At 37.6% G+C, this 19483-nt stretch overlaps 1 protein-coding gene across 1 annotated transcript; it reads right to left on the bottom strand.

Moving 5' to 3' along the window:
• Positions 1 to 1827: 1827 nt before the first annotated feature.
• On the bottom strand, positions 1828 to 18645 carry BET1 (Bet1 golgi vesicular membrane trafficking protein). Its single transcript, XM_075316856.1, has 3 exons — positions 18455 to 18645; positions 12550 to 12606; positions 1828 to 2599 (listed from the first exon to the last, which is right to left on the bottom strand). The coding sequence occupies exons 1-3, from the start codon at positions 18575 to 18577 to the stop codon at positions 2444 to 2446; spliced, it is 336 nt and encodes a 111-aa protein (XP_075172971.1). The 5' UTR covers positions 18578 to 18645; the 3' UTR covers positions 1828 to 2443.
• Positions 18646 to 19483: the final 838 nt, after the last annotated feature.

Genomic DNA, 19483 nt, shown 5'->3' on the forward strand with positions numbered 1-19483 from the left:
AGATTAGAAATGTTCTGAGCGGTTTTATTTAAATCGGTTTCCTATGGACAATATAAAACCAAGGACATATTTGCGCCTTACATCGGTGCTAATCTGCGAAGCCGACCGGCCGAAGTGGTCACAGACACATGTACACGGCTGAGGCTTCCATGTCTATCACTATCACATGGGTCTTTGCTCTGTTCTGCCCTCGATAAGCGCACATGGCAGTGCGACTATGCTGGATACTGAAGCTGAGGAGCAACAGAGAAAAAATATTCTTATAAAGTCTGTCCCCGAGAGCAGCGCCCCTCCAGTTTCTCCGCTTGCACACGCGCATTAGCAGCATACGTGGTGCAGAGCAATCAGTGTAAATGCTGCGCCGTCCAGAAGAAAGTTTTTAGATAGATAATGACTTTTAAAGCAGTTAGCATGTACCTACAATAAGTAAACACGTACATAGAATTACATTTTCAAATAAACTAAACGTTCAGTGATAATGTGGTAAATAGTAATCTTGCAGTTTTCACACTGACCACTGGAGATAATTTCAGACTCGTATGTCATGTTCTTTCAGGAAGAGTTTTCAGCAGTCTCATTATCATCAAAGGCAGGACTACAGTGACAGGTAACTCTATACACAGCTGATAACACAGGATCCACTAGTTACAATAGGTGATATCACAGGTGATAATAGGATCCACTATTTATATTAGGTGAAGTCACAGCTCACCTACTCCTCCTTTTGTACAATGACTGACAACACCTCTATATATAGTAAATAACACAGAATCCACCATTCACAATAGGTGATGTCGCAGCTCACCTCCTCCTCCTGTACAATGACTGATAACACCTCTATAAACAGTAAATAACACAGGATCCACCGTTTACAAGAGGTGATATCACAGCTCACTACCTCTTCCTCCTTCTGTAAAATAACAGATAACACCTCTATATACTGTAGATAACACAGGATCCACTATTTACTTTAGGTGATGTCACAGCTCACCTCCTCCTGTACAATGACTAAAAGCATCTCTATATACAGTACATAACATAGGATACACAAGTCACAATATGTGAAATCACAGCTCACCTCTTCCTGCTAAATTACTGATAACAACTCTCTACACAGGTGATGACACTGGAATTCAATCCCAATAAGTAATGTTGCAGCTCAACTCCTCCTGTATAATGAATGATATTACCTCTCTCCACAGCTGATAACACAGGATCCACTATTTACATTAGGTGATGTCACAGCTCACCTTCTCCTCCTACTGTACAATGACTGATGACACCTCTCTCCACAGCTGATAACACAGGATCCAATCACAATAAGTGATGTGACAGCTCACTGCATCCCCCTCCTGCACAATGACTGATAATATCGCTATATACAGTATATAACACAGGATACACCAGTCACAATATGTGAAATCACAGCTCACCTCCTCCTCCAGTAAAATTATTGATAACACCTCTCTGCACAGGTGATGACACAGAATCCAATCACAATAGGTGATATCACAGCTCCCCTCCTCATCCTGTACAATGACTGATAACAACCCTCTACAAAGCTGCTAGCACAGGACTAACCAATCACAATAAGTGGTATCACAGTTCACCTCCTCCTTCTCCTGAACAATGACTGATAACAACCCTCTACATAGCTGCTAACACAGGACTCACCAATCACAATAGGTGATATCACAGCTCACCTCCCCCTCCATTCACAATGAGATTTGCACACGCTCATTAGATGCTTCAATACAAAATATAGGGGCGGAGTCTGTTCGTTGCTGCTAATGTTCATGTCTTGTTTACTGAAATTAAGTCTAAGTGTGAAAAGTGAAATATTAATTGTTTTGTTTTATTTATAAGGATCTTGAAAAGAAAAAAAAATACATCATGTAACAAAAACCTGATTTAAACAATATGTCATTTTCTGACGATAACGAAATGACCACATATGTAATAAGGAGGTTAAAAGTGCTGTTTAATGTCCATCCAAAATGTTAATTTACAACGAATGAACGCAAGGATGGAATTTCCAGGAGGAGGCGAAGAGCATCCGAGGGTAAAGATTGTGCGTTTCCTCCCATAAGGATGAATGCTCCGTGTGATGTTCTCATAATTAGAAAATGATTAACAGGGACGGTTCCTCCATTGCTCTTCTTGGGTCGTTAACTCTTCGGCTGGGAGTCGCCGCTTTCATCATACGATGCCCGGGGATTTACTGGAATGAATGTCAGGGAACATGAAAGATCAGAGACCGCTCGTAAAGTGCCTCACGATGTCATCAAGGAGAATACCGCCATCATCCAGTAAGTGAAGGCATACACAATAGTGGTCTCCAGCCCACACGTCCCCAGACACTTAGGACCACGGCTCGAAAAGTAACAAATCAAACGAGACAAATGAGGCATAAACAAAAGAAATGAAAAAATCCAAAGTCCGATCATCTGAGCTTTATATACCAGTAAACGACGAAAAACACAAAACAGGCGAACAGCATCATATACAGCAGCAGCTTGGCCTGGCTGCCCCTGGAGAGCACCTTCAGTCTTCCCATTGTAGCCCCCAGGAGACCCCCGGTAGAGTCAAAGTCTGAGTCCTGGAAACAAAAACAGAAGAAATATAAATCATGGAATGACAGTGAGCAATAAGTAACACACATGAATATATCACCTATAATACTGCCCCTATGTACAAGAATATAACTACAATAATACTGCCCCTATGTACAAGAATATAACTACTATAATACTGCCCCTATGTACAAGAATATAACTACTATAATATTGCTTCTATGTACAAGAATATAACTACTATAATACTGCTCCTATGTACAATAATATAACTACTATAATACTGCCCCCTATGTACAAGAATATAACTACTATAATACTGCCCCCTATGTACAAGAATACAACTACTATAATACTGCTCCTATGTACAAGAATATAACTACTATAATACTGCCACTATGTACAAGAATATAACTACTATAATACTGCTCCTATGTACAAGAATATAACTACTATAATACCGCCCCTATGTACAAGAATATAACTACTATAATACCGCCCCTATGTACAAGAATATAACTACTATAATACTGCTCCTATATACAAGAATATAACTACTATAATACTGATCCTATGTACAAGAATATAACTACTATAATACTGATCCTATGTACAAGAATATAACTACTATAATACTGCCCCCTATGTACAAGAATATAACTACTATAATACTGCCCCCCATGTACAACAATATAAGTACTATAATACTGCCCCTATGTACAAGAATATAACTACTATAATACTGCCCCCTATGTACAAGAATATAACTACTATAATACTGCCCCTATGTACAAGAATATAACTACTATAATACTGCCCCCTGTGTACAAGAATATAACTACTATAATACTGCTCCTATGTACAAGAATATAACTACTATAATACTGCTCCCTATATACAAGAATATAACTACTATAATACTGCTACTATGTACAAGAATATAACTACTATAATACTGCCCCTATGTACAAGAATATAACTACTATAATACTGCTACTATGTACAAGAATATAACTACTATAATACTGCTCCTATGTACAAGGATATAACTACTATAATACTGCCCCTATGTACAAGGATATAACTCCTATAATACTGCCCCTATGTACAAGAATATAACTGCTATAATACTGCCCCTATGTACAAGAATATAACTACTATAATACTGCCCCCTATGTACAAGAATATAACTACTATAATACTGCCCCCTATGTACAAGAATATAACTACTATAATACTGCCCCTATGTACAAGAATATAACTACTATAATACTGCCCCCTATGTACAAGAATATAACTACTATAATACTGCCCCCTATGTACAAGAATGTAACTGCTATAATACTGCCCCTATGTACAAGAATATAACTGCTATAATACTGCTCCTATGTACAAGAATATAACTACTATAATACTGCCCCCTATGTACAAGAATATAACTACTATAATACTGCCCCTATGTACAAGAATATAACTACTATAATACTGCCCCCTATGTACAAGAATATAACTACTATAATACTGCCCCCTATGTACAAGAATGTAACTGCTATAATACTGCCCCTATGTACAAGAATATAACTGCTATAATACTGCCCCCTATGTACAAGAATGTAACTGCTATAATACTGCCCCTATGTACAAGAATATAACTACTATAATACTGCCCCCTATGTACAAGAATATAACTACTATAATACTGCCCCCTATGTACAAGAATACAACTACTATAATACTGCTCCTATGTACAAGAATATAACTACTATAATACTGCCCCTATGTACAAGAATATAACTACTATAATACCGCCCCCTATGTACAAGAATATAACTACTATAATACTGCTCCTATGTACAAGAATATAACTACTATAATACTGCCCCCTATGTTCAAGAATATAACCACTATAACACTGCCCCCTATGTACAAGAATATAACTACTATAATACTGCCCCCTGTGTACAAGAATATAACTACTATAATACTGCTCCTATGTACAAGAATATAACTACTATAATACCGCCCCCTATGTACAAGAATATAACTACTATAATACTGCTACTATGTACAAGAATATAACTACTATAATACCGCCCCCTATGTACAAGAATATAACTACTATAATACTGCTACTATGTACAAGAATATAACTACTATAATACTGCCCCTATGTACAAGGATATAACTACTATAATACTGCTCCTATGTACAAGAATATAACTACTATAATACTGCTCCTATGTACAAGGATATAACTACTATAATACTGCCCCCTATGTACAAGAATACAACTACTATAATACTGCCCCCTATGTACAAGAATATAACTACTATAATACTGCCCCCCATGTACAACAATATAAGTACTATAATACTGCCCCTATGTACAAGAATATAACTACTATAATACTGCTCCTATGTACAAGGATATAACTACTATAATACTGCCCCCTATGTACAAGAATATAACTACTATAATACTGCCCCCTATGTACAAGAATATAACTACTATAATACTGCCCCCCATGTACAACAATATAAGTACTATAATACTGCCCCTATGTACAAGAATATAACTACTATAATACTGCCCCCTATGTACAAGAATATAACTATTATAATACTGCCCCTATGTACAAGGATATAACTACTATAATACTGCCCCTATGTACAAGGATATAACTACTATAATACTGCCCCTATGTACAAAAATATAACTGCTATAATACTGCCCCTATGTACAAGAATATAACTACTATAATATTGCCCCTATGTACAAGAATATAACTACTATAATACTGCCCTCTATGTACAAGAATATAACTACTATAATACTGCTCCTATGTACAAGAATATAACTACTATAATACTGCCCCCTATGTTCAAGAATATAACCACTATAACACTGCCCCCTATGTACAAGAATATAACTACTATAATACTGCCCCCTGTGTACAAGAATATAACTACTATAATACTGCTCCTATGTACAAGAATATAACTACTATAATACCGCCCCCTATGTACAAGAATATAACTACTATAATACTGCTACTATGTACAAGAATATAACTACTATAATACCGCCCCCTATGTACAAGAATATAACTACTATAATACTGCTACTATGTACAAGAATATAACTACTATAATACTGCCCCTATGTACAAGGATATAACTACTATAATACTGCTCCTATGTACAAGAATATAACTACTATAATACCGCCCCTATGTACAAGAATATAACTACTATAATACCGCCCCCTATGTACAAGAATATAACTACTATAATACTGCTACTATGTACAAGAATATAACTACTATAATACTGCTCCTATGTACAAGGATATAACTACTATAATACTGCCCCCTATGTACAAGAATACAACTACTATAATACTGCTCCTATGTACAAGAATATAACTACTATAATACTGCCACTATGTACAAGAATATAACTACTATAATACCGCCCCTATGTACAAGAATATAACTACTATAATACCGCCCCTATGTACAAGAATATAACTACTATAATACTGCTCCTATGTACAAGAATATAACTACTATAATACTGATCCTATGTACAAGAATATAACTACTATAATACTGATCCTATGTACAAGAATATAACTACTATAATACTGCCCCCTATGTACAAGAATATAACTACTATAATACTGCCCCCCATGTACAACAATATAAGTACTATAATACTGCCCCTATGTACAAGAATATAACTACTATAATACTGCCCCCTATGTACAAGAATATAACTACTATAATACTGCCCCCTGTGTACAAGAATATAACTACTATAATACTGCTCCTATGTACAAGAATATAACTACTATAATACTGCTCCCTATATACAAGAATATAACTACTATAATACTGCTACTATGTACAAGAATATAACTACTATAATACTGCCCCTATGTACAAGAATATAACTACTATAATACTGCTACTATGTACAAGAATATAACTACTATAATACTGCTCCTATGTACAAGGATATAACTACTATAATACTGCCCCTATGTACAAGGATATAACTCATATAATACTGCCCCTATGTACAAGAATATAACTGCTATAATACTGCCCCTATGTACAAGAATATAACTACTATAATACTGCCCCCTATGTACAAGAATATAACTACTATAATACTGCCCCCTATGTACAAGAATATAACTACTATAATACTGCCCCTATGTACAAGAATATAACTACTATAATACTGCCCCCTATGTACAAGGATATAACTCCTATAATACTGCCCCTATGTACAAGAATATAACTGCTATAATACTGCCCCTATGTACAAGAATATAACTACTATAATACTGCCCCCTATGTACAAGAATATAACTACTATAATACTGCCCCCTATGTACAAGAATGTAACTGCTATAATACTGCCCCTATGTACAAGAATATAACTGCTATAATACTGCCCCCTATGTACAAGAATATAACTACTATAATACTGCCCCCTATGTACAAGAATACAACTACTATAATACTGCTCCTATGTACAAGAATATAACTACTATAATACTGCCCCTATGTACAAGAATATAACTACTATAATACTGCCCCTATGTACAAGAATATAACTACTATAATACTGCCACTATGTACAAGAATATAACTACTATAATACTGCCACTATGTACAAGAATATAACTACTATAATACTGCCCCCTATGTACAAGAATATAACTACTATAATACTGCTCCTATATACAAGAATATAACTACTATAATACTGATCCTATGTACAAGAATATAACTACTATAATACTGATCCTATGTACAAGAATATAACTACTATAATACTGCCCCCTATGTACAAGAATATAACTACTATAATACTGCCCCCCATGTACAAGAATATAAGTACTATAATACTGCCCCTATGTACAAGAATATAACTACCATAATACTGCCCCCTGTGTACAAGAATATAACTACTATAATACTGCTCCTATGTACAAGAATATAACTACTATAATACTGCTCCCTATATACAAGAATATAACTACTATAATACTGCTACTATGTACAAGAATATAACTACTATAATACCGCCCCCTATGTACAAGAATATAACTACTATAATACTGCTACTATGTACAAGAATATAACTACTATAATACTGCTCCTATGTACAAGGATATAACTACTATAATACTGCCCCTATGTACAAGGATATAACTACTATAATACTGCCCCTATGTACAAGAATATAACTACTATAATACCGCCCCCTATGTACAAGAATATAACTACTATAATACTGCTACTATGTACAAGAATATAACTACTATAATACTGCTCCTATGTACAAGGATATAACTACTATAATACTGCCCCTATGTACAAGGATATAACTACTATAATACTGCCCCTATGTACAAGAATATAACTGCTATAATACTGCCCCTATGTACAAGAATATAACTACTATAATACTGCCCCTATGTACAAGAATATAACTACTATAATACTGCCCCCTATGTACAAGAATATAACTACTATAATACTGCTCCTATGTACAAGAATATAACTACTATAATACTGCCCCCTATGTACAAGAATATAACCACTATAACACTGCCCCCTATGTACAAGAATATAACTACTATAATACTGCCCCCTGTGTACAAGAATATAACTACTATAATACTGCTCCTATGTACAAGAATATAACTACTATAATACTGCCCCTATGTACAAGAATATAACTACTATAATACTGCCCCTATGTACAAGAATATAACTACTATAATACTGCCACTATGTACAAGAATATAACTACTATAATACTGCCACTATGTACAAGAATATAACTACTATAATACCGCCCCTATGTACAAGAATATAACTACTATAATACTGCCCCCTATGTACAAGAATATAACTACTATAATACTGCTCCTATATACAAGAATATAACTACTATAATACTGCCACTATGTACAAGAATATAACTACTATAATACCGCCCCTATGTACAAGAATATAACTACTATAATACTGCCCCCTATGTACAAGAATATAACTACTATAATACTGCTCCTATATACAAGAATATAACTACTATAATACTGATCCTATGTACAAGAATATAACTACTATAATACTGATCCTATGTACAAGAATATAACTACTATAATACTGCCCCCTATGTACAAGAATATAACTACTATAATACTGCCCCCCATGTACAAGAATATAAGTACTATAATACTGCCCCTATGTACAAGAATATAACTACCATAATACTGCCCCCTGTGTACAAGAATATAACTACTATAATACTGCTCCTATGTACAAGAATATAACTACTATAATACTGCTCCCTATATACAAGAATATAACTACTATAATACTGCTACTATGTACAAGAATATAACTACTATAATACCGCCCCCTATGTACAAGAATATAACTACTATAATACTGCTACTATGTACAAGAATATAACTACTATAATACTGCTCCTATGTACAAGGATATAACTACTATAATACTGCCCCTATGTACAAGGATATAACTACTATAATACTGCCCCTATGTACAAGAATATAACTACTATAATACCGCCCCCTATGTACAAGAATATAACTACTATAATACTGCTACTATGTACAAGAATATAACTACTATAATACTGCTCCTATGTACAAGGATATAACTACTATAATACTGCCCCTATGTACAAGGATATAACTACTATAATACTGCCCCTATGTACAAGAATATAACTGCTATAATACTGCCCCTATGTACAAGAATATAACTACTATAATACTGCCCCTATGTACAAGAATATAACTACTATAATACTGCCCCCTATGTACAAGAATATAACTACTATAATACTGCTCCTATGTACAAGAATATAACTACTATAATACTGCCCCCTATGTACAAGAATATAACCACTATAACACTGCCCCCTATGTACAAGAATATAACTACTATAATACTGCCCCCTGTGTACAAGAATATAACTACTATAATACTGCTCCTATGTACAAGAATATAACTACTATAATACTGCTCCCTATATACAAGAATATAACTACTATAATACTGCCCCTATGTACAAGAATATAACTACTATAATACCGCCCCCTATGTACAAGAATATAACTACTATAATACTGCTACTATGTACAAGAATATAACTACTATAATACTGCCCCTATGTACAAGGATATAACTACTATAATACTGCTCCTATGTACAAGAATATAACTACTATAATACTGCCCCCTATGTACAAGAATATAACTACTATAATACCGCCCCTATGTACAAGAATATAACTACTATAATACCGCCCCCTATGTACAAGAATATAACTACTATAATACTGCCTCTATGTACAAGAATATAACTACTATAATACTGCCCCTATGTACAAGAATATAACTACTATAATACTGCTCCTATGTACAAGAATATAACTACTATAATACTGCCCCTATATACAAGAATATAACTACTATAATACTGCTCCTATGTACAAGAATATAACTACTATAATACTGCCCCTATATACAAGAATATAACTACTATAATACTGCCCCTATATACAAGAATATAACTACTATAATACTGCCCCTATATACAAGAATATAACTACTATAATACTGCTGCTATGTATAAGAATATAACTACTATAATACTGCCCCCTATATAAAAGAATATAACTACTATAATATTGCCCCCTATATAAAAGAATATAACTACTATAATACTGCTCCCTATGTACAAGAATATAACTACTATAATACTGCCCCCTATATAAAAGAATATAACTACTATAATACTGCTCCTATGTACAAGAATATAACTACTATAATACTGCCCCTATATACAAGAATATAACTACTATAATACTGCCCCTATATACAAGAATATAACTACTATAATACTGCCCCTATATACAAGAATATAACTACTATAATACTGCTGCTATGTATAAGAATATAACTACTATAATACTGCCCCCTATATAAAAGAATATAACTACTATAATATTGCCCCCTATATAAAAGAATATAACTACTATAATACTGCTCCCTATGTACAAGAATATAACTACTATAATACTGCCCCCTATATAAAAGAATATAACTACTATAATACTGCTCCTATGTACAAGGATATAACTACTATAATACTGCCCCTATGTACAAGGATATAACTACTATAATACTGCCCCTATGTACAAGAATATAACTGCTATAATACTGCCCCCTATGTACAAGAATATAACTACTATAATACTGCCCCTATGTACAAGAATATAACTACTATAATACTGCCCCCTATGTACAAGAATATAACTACTATAATACTGCTCCTATGTACAAGAATATAACTACTATAATTACTGCCCCCTATGTACAAGAATATAACCACTATAACACTGCCCCCTATGTACAAGAATATAACTACTATAATACTGCCCCCTGTGTACAAGAATATAACTACTATAATACTGCTCCTATGTACAAGAATATAACTACTATAATACTGCTCCCTATATACAAGAATATAACTACTATAATACTGCCCCTATGTACAAGAATATAACTACTATAATACCGCCCCCTATGTACAAGAATATAACTACTATAATACTGCTACTATGTACAAGAATATAACTACTATAATACTGCCCCTATGTACAAGGATATAACTACTATAATACTGCTCCTATGTACAAGAATATAACTACTATAATACTGCCCCCTATGTACAAGAATATAACTACTATAATACCGCCCCTATGTACAAGAATATAACTACTATAATACCGCCCCCTATGTACAAGAATATAACTACTATAATACTGCCTCTATGTACAAGAATATAACTACTATAATACTGCCCCTATGTACAAGAATATAACTACTATAATACTGCTCCTATGTACAAGAATATAACTACTATAATACTGCCCCTATATACAAGAATATAACTACTATAATACTGCTCCTATGTACAAGAATATAACTACTATAATACTGCCCCTATATACAAGAATATAACTACTATAATACTGCCCCTATATACAAGAATATAACTACTATAATACTGCCCCTATATACAAGAATATAACTACTATAATACTGCTGCTATGTATAAGAATATAACTACTATAATACTGCCCCCTATATAAAAGAATATAACTACTATAATATTGCCCCCTATATAAAAGAATATAACTACTATAATACTGCTCCCTATGTACAAGAATATAACTACTATAATACTGCCCCCTATATAAAAGAATATAACTACTATAATACTGCTCCCTATGTACAAGAATATAACTACTATAATACTGCCCCCTATATAAAAGAATATAACTACTATAATACTGCCCCTATGTACAAGAATATAACTACTATAATACTGCCCTCTATATAAAAGAATATAACTACTATAATACTGGTCATCACACATCTTGAAAAGCTTCCTCCCTCCCATATACTAATTAGCCATAAATAGAAGTTGATATCACCAACCATTTCCATTTTATCTAGGTGTATCCATATAAATGGCGCACCCTGTACATCCCCAGAACCACCATCAGTACATGAATACATCACCACAACCACCATCAGTTTTGTTTACGCTGTATTTGTTGGATGACAAATGCAAAAACCATCATACCTATTCCTTTATCTATAATGGGGTCTTAATTAAAACCAAACTTCTTTTCTTATAGTTTGGGCATAATGCATAAAAGGTGTTACCAGGGCAACCAATCAGAACTTGTAATTTCGATATTTGCTCTTGAACATGTAAAACAATGTCTTTGCTATGGCAACAATGATGAAAACGTCCCATGTTTCTCTCTACATTGCTATGGAGTTGTATAGCCATGTGGTGTATCTCCATTATTCCCATTCTTGCTGCCTCCGGTCCGGCATACTCACCATTTCAGACAGCATGTTATTGTGGTATTTTACTTCTGTTCCAATATCGATAGAAAGCTGAACGAAAGGGAAACAAAATTAGTCACCAACTGAGGAAAGTGGAAATTTACAGTTTTTACAGATTTAATAAAACCATACGGTGCTTTTTTTGTTTTTTTATTCCCCACTGCTTTCCTGTGTATTCCATCTTTTGGTTTATGTTTTTAATCCGCCATACGGTTGCAGAGATAAGGAGGGCCAGTCTATTTAGTGTTAATTTTTACTTTATTTGCCAAGCGGGTGTGGCTTCCAGGATCCTCTGGGGCGGATCTTTGAGCACCACCCCCTCTGTAAAAGGCCCATAAAGGGATCAAAACCACAAAATGAAAAATGTGTACTTTCTAATACACTTTTACCTCGATTCCTTTATGCCTTTTTTGTCTACTTGATTTTTAATTTTTTTTTTAATTTGCGCCATTTTAAAAAAACATTCATTTTACTTTCCCCAAAAATTCAAGGTTTCCAAAACTTTTTGGCCAATTCATCAATTGTAATTTTTTTTTTAAAGGCACGGTCATGGAGTGTGAAGGTGATAACAGGGGACCCGGGCTTCTAGACCGGCCCTCAGGTTAGGAGGCCCTAGCTGTCACTAATCCCAAAGATACTTCTAATGGTGAAGATGTCTGGGCCGCCTTCCCTGCCCTGTTATTGGCCAGCCATGATCTATTACCCCCACTTCCCAATCACAGAGGAGGACATGGACAGGAGTGTTTGAAACCCCAGATATAGATAAACGAGGTAACCAAAACCTCTTCCACATAGCAAGCACACACGGTGATATAAGACAATACGTTATAAGGAGGAAATAAAGAGCAGGAGGGAAATAACCAGATGACGAAAGGATTTCCACAGCACACCAAACAGTACACAATAAATCACCAGCAACTGGACCACAACAGCACATGGACCGCTTTAACATAAGCTATAGTCGGCATGGGAAGACAGGCTCCACCATCTTAAAAAGGTGGGAAATAAATGTGATGTCTTCCACAACATGTGATCCAAAAGGTAATCAGCAGGCTAGCAGAAATTAACTCCTGCTAGTCCGATCACTAATGAGCACACAGTTGGTCGACTCCCGAGCCTGCCTGTGCAACTCAGAAGCACCAGAGGAGGCATAATGTAGAATGTCATTCTGCAGTGTGAACAGCGTCAGATGCCGCCATGACACTTGGCAAGTTTAGAGCCAAACACTGGGTAGCAGAATTTTGCACAAACATTCTTCATTGTCCTTGGACCATTATCATCAGCCTGGGATGCAAGTAGGAGGACAGCGTCTTCAATAAGATGGCGCCGACGATAGCGCTAAGCGCAGGCGCTGACCATGACGCCATCTTGGTGAAGGGTTCCTGAACTACTTCTAGACGCTACTGTGCATGCGCCGGACTTCTCCCCCGAAATTGGGGGAGAAAGACCAGGAAAGCATACAGGGGCGGAATAATGACGCTAGACCCAACTGAGGTTTAGGTGGGCATCAGGTTTTCCTAAAAATAGACACTATCAAAATCCGGGAGACAAGTGAAGACGACTCCAAGACGTGAAATAGATGCGATTAAGGAAAAGGGAGACCTGAAACCCCTGAAATAAAGGATAATCTTCTTCTTCATCACATGTAATAAAGCGATGACTTTTCTCATCCACATCCTGATCCAAAAACCCCTCCTAGATCCTTCTAAAATGAAGACCTCGGCTGCGGTCGTCATTTTTTTCTGTCTCTCTTTTTTTCCACTGGTGGATATGTCTGATGAACTTGCCCACAATTTACAAAGACACTTTTCGCACTTTGCACCTTTTTGGAGTGAAATGTCACAAGTCCCTTTCAATAGGAAAAAAAAAAAAGAAAAATCTGTGTATTCCACGAGGAAACCCGAATATAATTGTGCAAAAATTTAAAAAAAAATTACGAAAAATCTGAAATGATGAATGTAACTAAAGCATCAGGGTAAGAGAAAAAATTGAATGAATAAATAAATAAATAAGTAGAGAAATCTTAAATAACTATATAAAAAAAAGGTGCAAATTAAGTGATGGAAAAGATGCAAATATATATATATATAAAAAACACCATTCTAGCGGTGCGACAGCTTGTTGTGCCAGGGCTCACGTGCAGTTGTGACGTAATGTGAGCTCATTGTCCAATCAGCACCAGATTCTGTCTCCCCGCCTTTGGACCAAATGAGTTAGTCAACAGAACTACCATACTCGGGTGATCAGTACTGGTAGCTAGTAATGAGCGGGCACTACCATGCTCGGGTGCTCAGTACTGGTAACTAGTAATGAGCGGGCACTACCATGCTCAGGTGCTCAGTACTTGTAACTAGTGATGAGCGGGCACTACCATGCTCGGGTGCTCAGTACTCGTAACTAGTGATGAGCGGGCACTACCATGCTCGGGTGCTCAGTACTGGTAACTAGTGATGAGCGGGCACTACCATGCTCGGGTGCTCAGTACTCGTAACTAGTGATGAGCGGGCACTACCATGCTCGGGTGCTCTGTACTCGTAACTAGTGATGAGCGGACACTACCATGCTCGGGTGCTCTGTACTGGTAACTAGTGATGAGCGGGCACTACCATGCTCGGGTGATCAGTACTCGTAATTAGTGATGAGCGGACACTACCATGCTCGGGTGCTCTGTACTGGTAACTAGTGATGAGCGGGCACTACCATGCTCGGGTGCTCAGTACTCGTAACTAGTGATGAGCGGGCACTACCATGCTCAGGTGTTCAGTACTCGTAACTAGTGATGAGCGGGCACTACCATGCTCGGGTGCTCAGTATTCGTAACTAGTGATGAGCGGGCACTACCATGCTCGGGTGCTCAGTACTGGTAACTAGTGATGAGCGGGCACTACCATGCTCGGGTGCTCAGTACTTGTAACTAGTGATGAGCGGGCACTACCATGCTCAGGTGCTTGGTACTCGTAACCAGTACTAAGCACCCGAGCATGGTAGTGCCCGCTCATCACTAGTTATGAGTACTGAGCACCCGAGCATGGTAGTGCCCACTCATCACTAGTTACGAGTACTGAGCACCCGAGCATGGTAGTGCCCGCTCATCACTAGTTACAAGTACTGAGCACCAGAGCATGGTAGTGCCCACTCATCACTAATTATTAGTACTGAGCACCCGAGCATGGTAGTGCCCGCTCATCACTAGTTACCAGTACTGAGCACCCGAGCATGGTAGTGCCCGCTCATCACTAGTTACCAGTACTGAGCACCCGAGCATGGTAGTGCCCACTCATCACTAGTTACCAGTACTGAGCACCCGAGCATGGTAGTGCCCGCTCATCACTAGTTACAAGTACTGAGCACCAGAGCATGGTAGTGCCCACTCATCACTAATTATTAGTACTGAGCACCCGAGCATGGTAGTGCCCGCTCATCACTAGTTACCAGTACTGAGCACCTGAGCATGGTAGTGCCCACTCATCATTAATTACCAGTACTGAGCACCCGAACATGGTAGTGCCTGCTCATCACTAGTTACCAGTACTGAGCACCTGAGCATGGTAGTGCCCACTCATCACTAGTTACGAGTACTGAGCACCCGAGCATGGTAGTGCCCGCTCATCACTAGTTACGAGTACTGAGCACCCGAGCATGGTAGTGTCCACTCACCACTAGTTACGAATAATGAACACCCGAGCATGGTAGTGCTCGCTCATCACTAGTTACCAGTACTGAGCACCCGAGCATGGTAGTGCCCGCTCATCACTAGTTACCAGTACTGAGCACCCGAGCATGGTAGTGCCCACTCATCACTAGTTACGAGTACTGAGCACCCGAGCATGGTAGTGTCCACTCACCACTAGTTACGAATAATGAACACCCGAGCATGGTAGTGCTCGCTCATCACTAATTATTAGTACTGAGCACCCGAGCATGGTAGTGCCCGCTCATCACTAGTTACCAGTACCGAGCACCCGAGCATGGTAGTGCCCGCTCATCACTAGGTACAACCCTTTACTTCTGCACTTGGCAGTTCCCTAGTCGATGAATGGAGTGGAGATTAAGCTTGGGCATTGGTATACGGTATCTACTCCATTCCTGACAAGGTTACATAGCACCAATCTTGAGGCTGCTGATGGTCCTGAAGATTGGAATCCAGTGACCACCAATTTATTGTGTTTTGTTTTTTTTAGGAAAAACACTTTAAAGGGGTTGGCCCACTATAAGAACTGAGGATCCAATGACTGGCAGAGGTGGCATACTGCTGCCTTAGTCCCATAAGCAATGAATAGAGCGATAATGTAAAGCCTGCTTTACACGGGACGACTGATTGTGCGATTTCACGATCGATCGTACCCGCCCCCGTCGTTTGTGCGTCAAGGGCAAATTGCTGCCCGTGTCGCAAAAAGTCGTGAAAACCCCGTCACACGTACTTACCTGCTGTGCGACGTCGCTGTGGGCGGCGAACGTCCACTTCCTGAATGGGGAGGGACATTAGTTGTCATAGCGACGTCACACAGCGGTCGGCCAATAGAAGCGGAGGGGTGGAGATGAGCGGGACGTAACATCCCGCCCACCTCCTTCCTTCCACATTAGTGATGGGCAGTCCGGCTCTTTTTGGTGATCCGGTTCCCATGGCTCCGTTCACCAAAAAGAGACGGCTCTTTCAATTCGTTCTCGGCTCCTTATTAAATATGTGTTCACCCCAGGTGAACACATATTTAAGATTATAGTAACGCCGCCAAAGCCCCGCCCACCCGTGGCTAATCCCCGCCCACTTACAAGTGGCCAATTAGATTGCTGAGTAGGCGGAGTTTAGACACATTTGGGCGGGGTTTTGGCGGCGAAAAGAGCCATTTAGTAATTTCAGTGGCTCACACTGGTGATCCGGCTCCTGTCGTTCACAGCAGGGAGCCGGATCTTTGTGTCGGATCGTTCGTGACCGACACATCACTATTCAACATCTGGGAGATCACAAGCCAGTCTGACCAGGTTAGTTGCCACCACTAAGACTTTCATGGACATCAATAGAGAAGAAGCCCAAAATTGGGCCCAAGGTGCAAGCCTTTAGGTTACAAATCTTGGGGGGAAACTGCGAACGACCTCATCGCTGGGAACATGCCAACATGACGGAAACATGGCGGAGGATAAGACATATCAATATTGATTCAGGAGCTCGGCAAACACTGCACTGGACCTGGAGGTGGCCGGCGCTGCACTCGTCCGGAGCCGGATACCCGAGCAGAATATATTGCCAGGATTTTACATCCAAAAATCAGTGACTGTTTAACCCTTTGGAGACTCTACCATTTCTATTTCCTTCTTTAACGCTTTTTTTTCATGGGACGAGTTGTAAATTTCAGCATTAGGGAAAATGTCCTTCTCCAGGGCGATGCGATGACGGAGACACCAAATTGGTCTATATTTTATTTATTTATATATACAGAGGAAGAATTATCAAGATCTTACAGGAACCTTTGTTATTTGGGGGGGTTCTTTTAAGGGGTTTTCCCAATGACAGCCAGGGCCAAGCACTGGGAGGGGGAGAGTCCAAATTTCTAGAGATTAATTAACACACTACCATTTACCATCTGTACCATCCTAGCTCCAGCGTGTTGTACTAATAATGGTAAACCCCTTTAAGACAACCCGTAGCTCTCCAGCTGTTGCCTCATAGAGACACTACACGCCGATTTTTTTTCATTTTCACTATAAAAGAATTGCAGAATAAACAAAAAAACAAGTAGTTTCCAACATCAGGTTAAAACTACAACTCCCATGATGCTTGCGCGGCTGTGGCCATTAGGAACTGTCACAGAGGCATGATGGGATATGAAGTCCAACATCAGCTCTAGGAGACGCACAACTGCTCACCGCTACGGGGGCCCAGACGGGTCAGTTTTATACTCACAGATTTCAGCGCGTTGGCTTTGAGCCGGAGGTTTTCGGTGAGTTTTTCGTTCTCCTCCTCGTACACGCTGTAACCGCTCATCTCCGGGCGTCCATCCCGGTGCTTTATCCCTCCCCGGTCCATGCTGGCAACGCGGACTCCTCACATCCAACACACAGTGATTACGTGTACTGGACTAATGAAACCGGCTGTGTACAGTGCGGCGCGTGGGTCAAAATGCCTCAACTATCGTTTGTCACTTCCTATTAGATTTATTACATTGATATTATTTGTGGCCGCTGTTTTATTATTGTATTTTCCTAATTACTTCTACAGGTTATTTTGAATATTTTAATGGTTAAAACAAATTGTGCAAAGGCTAAAAATGATTATCCAAAAGAAAAATAAATGTGTTTTTATTATTTTATTTTCATCTTCTCAGTTTGGACATATTATTATTATTATTATTATTATTAGGAGTAGAAGTAAAAATATCATATATTATTATTATTATTATTATTATTATTATTATTAGTGGTAGGAGTAGAAGTAAAAATATCATATATTATTATTATTATCATTATTATTATTAGTAGTAGTAGTAGGAGTAGAAGTAGAAATATCATATTGTATCATTATTATTATTATTATTATTATTAGTGGTAGGAGTAGAAGTAGAAATATAATATTGTATAATTATTATTATTATTATTATTATTATTGGTAGGAGTAGAAGTAGAAATATCATATTGTATTATTATTATTATGTGTATTATTATTATTATTATTAGTGGTAGGAGTAGAAGTAGAAATATCATATTGTATTGTTATTATTATTATTATTATTATTATTGTGTGTATTATTATTTGTATTATTTTATTATTAGTAATAGTAGTATAATTGTTTTAGTATTATTATTTTATTTTATATATTATTAGTAGTGGTAGTGGTACTCAGGGCCCCATACTGGCAATATTTTCGGACCCCCTTCAGACTCCGCCCCAGCTCCACCTCCACACCTCACTCCTTCCACAGTCTCACCGCCACTC

Source organism: Anomaloglossus baeobatrachus, chromosome 6 (genome assembly GCF_048569485.1).
Source record: "Anomaloglossus baeobatrachus isolate aAnoBae1 chromosome 6, aAnoBae1.hap1, whole genome shotgun sequence".
In the NCBI taxonomy this organism is placed as follows: Eukaryota; Metazoa; Chordata; class Amphibia; order Anura; family Aromobatidae; genus Anomaloglossus; species Anomaloglossus baeobatrachus.